This window comes from Phaethon aethereus (assembly GCF_964289735.1).
Source record: "Phaethon aethereus genome assembly, chromosome: 3".
Lineage (NCBI taxonomy): Eukaryota > Metazoa > Chordata > Aves > Phaethontiformes > Phaethontidae > Phaethon > Phaethon aethereus.
The window spans coordinates 61,658,663-61,667,744 of NC_138576.1; the positions used below are offsets into that span (position 1 = coordinate 61,658,663).

Consider the following 9,082-nt stretch of genomic DNA (forward strand, 5'->3'; position numbering starts at 1 on the left):
CATGATCATGCATACAGCTTTACGTTCTGCTGTTTGCAGAAGAGTCAGAATATACAGCACTATACATTGTTTCAACTCAAAATTGATTGGCAAATTAAGGAAGATGCCATTCAAAAGAAATTCCATGTGAGCTATTACCAAAACAACAGAGAAAACCGGGGGTATAGTTATTTCATCTCAATAAAAACACTGAAGACCATGGTGATGATGACCTAAGATTCAAAATGGTTTGTCCAGCATGTGGTGGGGGTCACTCCTGGACAAGATACAGCAGTGTAGAACTGGTTGCTATAACACATACCGAACACAGCTATAATGAGGCGTAGAGCTTTCACACCACCATCCAACCCAGCTGTGGGTTCAGACTACTGAGGTCTCTGACCGAAAGGAGACAGAGCAGTTGTATGCCGTTCTTCTCAGAGCAGGCGGTGCTGACGGTGATCTGGATGCCCATCTGGAAGGTAAGCGTCGATTTGCTGGCCGAGCGGGCCGGGAGAAACCCTTCCCACTTGAACATTTAGCTGGCACAGATATCTAGAACACAAAAGCAATTCTTTGCTTTAACAAGTTACAGCTTTTGTGGAATGCAGCAGGAATGTAGGAAGACATTTGGGGTGACCTCAGAACAGGTGGTCTGAAGCTATTAAAAGGAGCACAGTAATGCACAGAATGGAAAAGAACAGCTATTTCTATGTATAGGGATTCTCACATCGGTTGTGGTTTAAAATATATGGAGACAAGTGTGAGACACAAGGAAAGGTATAAAATGTTAATGCAAGCCAAAACTGACATTCATTTCTTATTTCTTTTCATTTTTGGAAGTTTTAACACTGTATACTGTTCTAAACATAGAACTCAGAATACCATCTTACATTACTGGAGTATGACCTACATACTTTTCAGGTATTTTTTCATAGATCCTATTTCAGCAGTCACATCTTGCTGAGAACTCTGTTTCCATTAGTGCAGCATGAAGCTGTTTACACGTGGTAACTAATTCAGAATGGTTATATAGTAATGCAGTGTCATGTCTACACGCAGAGCCTTATATCCACAGGAAAACCAACAGATTTTGATTGTAAGCTACAGTGATGTAAATTGGAAATAATAAAAAATAAAGCAAATGCCTCATGCCATGTGTAGTTCTTTACATCTTTGTGATGTGAATGCTGCTGGACCTAAAATTGTACCTCTAATCAGGCAATATTCTACACTTAGTTTGTACAGATAGAAATGACAACATGAAGTGTGAGCCTATGGAGAAAAAAAATCCAATTGGCTTAGTAAAGTTATTCTGGGCTTACATCAATGTAAACTCAGTCATTACCTAGTCATTATTTCTTCCCTATATCTTCATCGATGAAAATGTGTTTTCCTACCAAAAGTGATGAAAAAGAAAGCAAAAGCTTGTTTTTTTCTTTCTGTGCTGTAGTAAAGATGTGTCTGCTAAGCAAGATGTTGCATCACTGCAGTCAGAAAGACATGCAGAAGAAAATCTGCATGGTTGGATTCTCAGCTGTTTAAGTCCACATACCTCCACTGAAGTCTGTGAATTTGTGACAGTTTAAGGCATACCAGCTGACAGTCTGAACCCATTTAAGTTTTTCAGCTCCAAACACATTTGCCTTCTCTTTTCTGAGATGCTCAGGGGATATCTCTTTGTGTTTGTTGGCCAAAGGGCTCTTCAGGAAAAATGATTTTTCTTTCTTTGTGGCCTTTTACAGAACCTGCATCTTACAGTATATTTTTAAAACCATCTGTTTCTTTTTTCATTAAGAAAGAATGTTGGCAATGGCAGTATTTCTAAGCTTCTGCAAATAAAATTCAGCCAAATATAAATTAATTAGTCATGCCATACTCTTCTATTTCTGTAAGCCAATGCTTGAATATACAGGAGAAGCCTGGAACTGAGATATGAATAAGAGGTTACTTTATTACTGGAAACTTTATGGAGCTACAATAGGCAGTTTTCATATGCAGTTCCAAGGAAATCCTGAACCAAGCAGCACCCTGGATGCTGAAGAATGCTATCTAAGCCCTCTAGGATTTTGACATGGTGAGTGTGCTTAAGCCTTTTGGGAAGGCTTATGAAATAACTCATCAACTAAAGGAGCGAGGGATTTAAAACCTGATTGCAGTTTTCACTACTTAAATCCTTGAACAACTGCACTGCAGTTAAAATCTAGCTTTTACACAACAGCAGCAGAGATCAGAATCTGGCACACAACTTCACTGGTCATTCTTACATGCTTCTGCCCTCCCACAACTCTATTATCGTCAGAGGAAATACTCCTGATTCACCCAGATCCTGGCCTAAAGTGTCTATTTTTATATAATTATTTACAATATCATATTAGTCTGCCTTATTTCAGAATCTGAAGCTTGGTATGTAACTGAATTATTTTGTTCTTGCCATTCTTATGAACCTTACCTCTGGTAACTTCTGTCTCTCTTTTCCTTGCTTGAGTTGCTGCCCAATATGCTTGGCTGAATTTCTTGGAAATTCTTGCTTTCCTTGCTCAATCTGGAGCATTTCTAAATACTGACTCAATGTCTCACAATCCCCATCGGTGAATTCAGAATTTGCCCGTGTCCACTTATCTTTGCAGCATTTTGCATTACATGGAGAAGTCACTGTTGATTTTTCATAGTTTTTCAAAAGCTTTTCAACAACGCCATAGTTCGACCTTGAGTCAGCTGAACGCGGGCGACCGGATAAATTACTTGGTCTCCAGTCATGCTCGTGAAGCATGTGCCTATAACCACTAGTATTTGGAAGTCCATTTGTTTGCTTTTGTTGCCCTGTCGTTCTGACAGCTTTTCTGGGGTTGCTAGTTTCTTGTTCCTTTGCTGCAGAGAATTTGGGATTTGAAACACAGGATGTATTTACAGTTTCTGCCTTGCTGATAGCAGAGTCACACAGCAGGCTGCAGGGTTTGTGATCTTCTGATGCTGTTCGAGGCACCTGGTTGTCTTGCAAAGCATTGTTACGTTTATCTGTGTGAAATACAGTCCGGTTAAACTCATCGATCTTTGCTGCTAAGGTTTCATTTCTTTGGGTCTTTCCCAGAGTATATCTAGAGTCTCCCAAAAGATCATTATGCAAGGTAGCAGGGGCATAAAAGTCATTACTGTAATGAGAGCTGCTGTGAGACTTGGGATTTTGTTTCTGGTGCATCTTGTTGCTTTGGGCCACATTTCCATCTGAACAACTCTTTTGGGCTGACAGTGGGGAAGTCTCACTTTTACTGTCTTTTCCAAGTTTGCCTACATCATATGCCCACGTGTTGTGGCAGAAGCTTGTTGGTACATTGCACTCATTTTTGGTTACAGGTATTGCAGCAGCTACCATCACCGCACCTTTCACAGCCTGCCCTTCGTTTGCACAGGCTGCTGTGGTTTCATTCTGGTTTATAGGTGAAGGGTTCATCAGTTTCCTTCCACTCATACAGTCCTGAGCCTTGTAATTGCTTTTGATGCCTGGATCTCTTACTGGTGCTTCAGAAAGCTGTACAACTGCAGAAAGTGAGTTTGTCAGGTGCCGAGAAGTGCTCCGTGGAGGAACTGGTGGAGCTTCTTTCTTCTGCCAAGGTCTGAAGTCTGTTCCTCTGTCACCAGTAAGACCACCATAAGACATGTCCTTCAAAGCCTTAGTAGAGCTCATCAGATTCTTCCTATTATTATGTTCCTCTGTTTCAAAAGCAACTGAAGCCTGTGATTCATTGCTTGACACATGGTTCATTTCAGGCAGAATAACTGTGTTTTGGGTTTCCTCAAAATTCCCCAAGACAGGAAGTGACTTCATTCTGGAAATAAAAGGAGGGGTGTTTTAGGGATGAGCAATAAGGGCATTCCCCCACGGGACCTCAGCATGGATTCATTCTCCCCATGAACAGGTTTTAACACTGGCTGCTTAAAAAGATTTGGGAACGGTTTTGGTGCAGCTGATACACCCAGCATATTTGAAACATATATGAAGAATTTGAAGAAAGCTCAACAAAGCTTTTGTATTCCTTTCCCTTGCCACTAATGTTCTTTTTCTGAGTTTTTGTAGGTGATTGCTTGTTTTCTTACCTATCCTACAGTAAGGACAGTGGGATCTTGTGAGTTCTAATGACTACAGTGAAAGTCTACGTGACTGTGAACTGAATGAAGAAAGCTTTAGGACATAGTGCATCCCTTTTGTAGATTTCCTAACATTACACATGACAGTACAAATGTGTCTTTTGAGATCTATTAAAAATCACCTTTCTCAGCCAGGATTTAGAAACTATGCATCAACTATGAATCTACTTGCTTTAAAGATACAAACACTGACACAGCTACAATAATAGTGACAGCGGCCAACTGATTGTGTGGGGGAGTATAAGAAGTCCCTCTGCATTTTGGGAGCATCTTAGGAGAGCTTGCCATGATGCAGACTTCCACGGGGTCTCAGCATAGCTGAGACATAGCCTTTCTCAGTCTCTTTCACAGTGTGCACCCTGTCGCACCCCGGGTTCAGTCTTACCATCTGAGAATTTCTGCAAAACTCGAGAGGAAGATTAGTGCTTATGTTGCTAAAGGAGACCAGGAACATTGAATTCTTTACAGATGGCAGAATATTAATTTGCTGTACTTTTCAGGGTCTGGCTTACCATCTTTCCATTAGTAAAAATGTATGGTTGTTCCTCCTTCTCTTGCCTTCTTTGCACTCTTGGGTTGTCAGTCATGGACACATCCCCCATACATAAGGCTAGATCTGGGCTTAATGTAAGAAACCTCCCAGCCTAACAAACCAATAGAGTATTGTATAGAACTGCATGTAAATGGGACCAGGGCAGACAGAAATATCTGTTCACTTTCCCAATCCTTTATATAGCCATAGAAACAAGTACAATATCATCCTGTATAAATACTAATTTCATTTTGTAGGTTCTACAGATAAACTCCATTCTGCTAGTAAAACTTGCCCTTGTATCATATTTCAGTATATTTCATTTGAATGTTTTATGCTGAGCACTGAAACACTAGGAAGACAGGAACTGCCCAACCCCTAATAAATTCAACAGTAAACACCCCTTCAAAGTGAACAGGAGCACAGTCTTCTTATTCATTTTCTTCCTCTAATATGAAAAGTCCAAATATGTTTTTACCTTCTGTGGTTGGACTTCTTTCGAATTTCCTCTTGATAGCTGCATAATTCTTCACTGACTCTGGCAAGTTCTTTAAGAGCCTTTATAAATATAAAAACAGTCCTTTAACATAAGCCTTTTAAATGGTATCTCCAAAATTATTTTGAAACTTGTGGTGATTTGCATTTAAGACTCACAGCAGAGGAAAGTAGCACAAGGAAAGATACAAAAATGCCCCCAGGTTATGAAAGGAGATACAGAGCATGCTGTTAACACATTTAAACAGTGAGAAGACACTCATTAAATAGCAAACTGAGGAGTAAATAGAGACACTGCCTTGCTGGAAAGATAAAATCAAGGAGATCAGTTCTTTTGATTAACCTGACAGGCCAAAGCCCTCAGTATTTTCCTCACCCTTGTAACTGAAATGTGTTCATACTTTACTTACTACATTGAGATCACCAATATAATTCTTGGCATTTTTCTTGGAAGCTTTGATGTTGAGGCTGTCTTCAGGTTCCTCATAGTTCTCAAAGGCCAGATTGTCCACTAACAGAGTATTGTTTCTGCTCTTGGCTCTGGTTTCTTTACATTCATGTCCTGTTTTACTGAGCAAAGTCCCTTTTTCCATCCTGTCATTTGCCACACTGTGTTGATAGTTCAGCTCTACTGTATTACTCTCTTCTGAAGGAGGGGAATGCATGGACAGCTGCAGCATCTTGCTCTGAATGGCCTTATCATCATGGATGTTCATATTACTCTCCCTTCTAAGTTTCACCTCCTGGTAAAGCTGAAAAAACAATGGAACCTTCTGTTAAATCATGGTCCTGTGATGAACTTTATGGTAAAAGAATATATTCATCTTCTGTTTTGAACTATGCTTCACTCAGTAGCATCATGTAGAAAGATTTCGTACATGTGTTAGTAGAAAAGTGTTGTTGCACAGCGCGATAGTCCACAGACCATTATTGTCACAAGATGAGGAAAGGGCTGTTACTATTCACACTCTTTACCGTGGTTTTAATGTACAGCTTCCACCCATAGGATGGGATTGGAAGAGATCTCACAAGGTCAATGGCCCTGATTTGAGCCAGAAGCTGTATGGTTGTCTTCCAAGTAACATCAGCGTACTGTGTGGTGGACACAGCCCTGATCTGATGGATGGGGACTGTGAGGGAATATGAGGGCTCTGGCTGTGTTACAGCCTGTTAAAGTATATTAATTTAAGGAAGGGAAGTGAATTCTCATAACATACAGTGCCATCTGCACTAGAGCAGACTCTTCTAGTTCTCAGGCAAGTGGAATTCTTCCTTATGACTGGAGTGATAAATCAGTACTGCAGAATGGTGTTATTTGGCAATGTGCTGTCACCCTCTTATCTTCTTTCATGCTATCTGCTGAGATCCAGTGGCTTCATTAGTAAATGAAAAGGTGTTAATTCCTATCACCTAGTACATTCAAACTAGGGAACTGTGATAAATTATAAATTAGAAAAAATAGCAACATCATAAAAACCTCTTCTGCTTATGGTATCATTTCCAGTGCCAAGAATCCCATTGCTCTTTATAAACATTCATTCTTAACTTGCTCTTATGAAGAAAGTGCAGAGCAGGCACCTCTGAACAGACATCTGCCTGCTCTCTCACAGTGCACAAGGCCAACACAACAGCTTTTGGAAGGACAGTGAAAAAGAATAACAACATGAAGAACATGTGACTATTTCATGGATAGTGCTGTGGATTAGAAGTATTCTCACGTTCAGAGACTTGACACTTGGCCGCATCCTGGGCTTTCAGATTTCACTCCCAAAGCCCAGCTGCTCATGGAACCCGAGGGCTGAACTTCATAATTTCCAAGAAATGAGGGCCTCATATGGACTCAACATAGCAGTAAGAAGGAAGGATACCACCTCATAACTCAACAATATAATCTCCTAAACCACATAGGTCTTCCTGGAGGATTCCAAGAATTAAGTCAGGTTTTGGTGGGCTAGAGAAAGCTACCAAATAAAAATACAAGCTGGTAAGGTAGCACAAGTTTTATCGAGGAAATCCCTCTACAGATGATGGTATTGAAAACGTATCTTCCCTTTTCTCCAGCCATGTTGGTGGAGACAACTGAAATCAAGGGCAGCTATAGACACAGATTAAGAAGGGACTTTAGAATGCTGATAACCTTGGGGTATCACCTGCAGTTTTGTCTGGTCCTACAGTACCCATTGATTTGCTTCATCCTCTTCCCCTCAGCTCCATTCAATTCTTTATCTGTTTTTCTGTCTCTGTTGCACTTTCCTAATCCAGATGCTAATAAAAAGCATGGAAAAAATGCGGTCTTTGCTGCCTTTGTCAGGACTACTAATAGCCAGAATACCTTTCCACAACACATTACCATCATTCCAAAACAGCTTATCTACCTAACAAACTGAAATTCAGCGACACTCACACATCACATTACTAACTTTTGAAGCTCTCTCACCTTGGTAGTGAAATTAGGTAAGACAGCACAGAAATGTCCTAACACGAAAGACGAAATGTGGCTTTCATAGTAAGATTATCATACCAAAGTCTGTCAGAACTGCAGGTAAAATATAAGAGAGCTGACACTATGGAGTTATGTTGCAGGCCGGTTTAGTGGGCAGTGTATGGCAGCAATTCATTTGGCTGGTCATTTTCCTTCTCATACTGTCATGTGAGCAATCTCTGCCATACATTCCTGTGTTGCTCAGCCACAGGATGGTGTTGGCAGGGAGCAAGCAAAACTACTCTGTGTATATTAGAATGAAAAATGTGGAAAGCTCCGTGGTGAAAAACTTGCTTCTATACGTTGCCAAGGCAGATTCAATTTATGCATTACAGAGTGTTCTGCTGCAGTGACAATTTGGGGATAAAAAAAATTAAATAATTACCTAAACTAGTTCTGGAAGGAGATGCATTAGAAATGGCAGAGACTGTTTGTTACTATGTGTAAACACAAGTGTTGTCAGGACTTTCATGCTATTTACTGTAGCTATTTTCTCTACTAAAAGACATCCATAAATGGAGCAGGTTCTAGCCAGAACGATTCTGCATCATGCAGTGTTTAATGTATGATGTTCATTTTAATTTTACCATTTACCCCAGCACACCTGTGCCATGTAATTCCTTTTTGCCAGAGAACGATGATACCTAGATTTTTTTGTTACTAAATATGCATTTTACTAAACCCCATATATGCAGTTGTTCAACATATCTGTACTTTAAAAAAAACATATAAAATGAACAGTGTGGCTCATGCCTGGCAGAACTGGCAGCATATATACAGCCAAAAGTATCATAGCAAACTTCACAAAAAGTGACATTTAACATCCTGCTTTGTATTCATGAGTATGAAATTAGCAATTGCAAATACTGCCTAACTCCAGGCTTTGCATCCTACTATCAACTATTAGAAACTTCCAGTGACAGATAAGAAAAAAAATAAATTGAAGCAATCCCTAGTCATTGATAAGACTCAAGTGAAAATGTTAGTGTTCAGAGTTTTATTTAAAAGTACCTCTTCTATTTTCTTCTGCATGACCTTCCACTGACATTCCCATTCTTTCCTTTCGTTGTCAAATCTCTCCAGCAATTCCATCTTCTCTTTATTCCAGTTCCTCTCAGTATTCTCCAGTTGTTTACGCAGGTCCATGGTTACAGTCTGTGTAACAGCAAGAAGATAGCTCTGCTTTTTTTCTTTCTTCCCTGAATGTTTCCTGGAAGTTTATCAGAATGAGTCTTACTTGTATTTGATTCTAGCTTTCAGGGAAAAAAAACAACCAAGCAAACCCCCAAAATAATCAACTGAAATGTGCTTGCAGGAGACAGCATCACACGTCTGCATGATATATATCTGGAGTGTGACTGAAATATGGACGAACTAAGTGTTATAGGACACTAACCCAAGGGCAGAGAGGCCCAATCTGGAAAGGGCAGGAGGGAAACCATCCAGCA

General features: G+C 40.0%; 1 protein-coding gene across 1 annotated transcript; it reads right to left on the reverse strand.

Annotated features, from left to right (window-relative positions):
• Positions 1 to 360: 360 nt before the first annotated feature.
• KIAA0408 lies at positions 361 to 8,838 on the reverse strand (the record flags this gene model as incomplete). Its single annotated transcript, XM_081998177.1, has 5 exons — positions 8,646 to 8,838; positions 5,563 to 5,904; positions 5,136 to 5,215; positions 2,432 to 3,806; positions 361 to 534 (listed from the first exon to the last, which is right to left on the reverse strand). Exons 1-5 carry the CDS (start codon positions 8,778 to 8,780, stop codon positions 361 to 363), a joined length of 2,106 nt encoding a protein of 701 aa, XP_081854303.1. The 5' UTR covers positions 8,781 to 8,838.
• Positions 8,839 to 9,082: the final 244 nt, after the last annotated feature.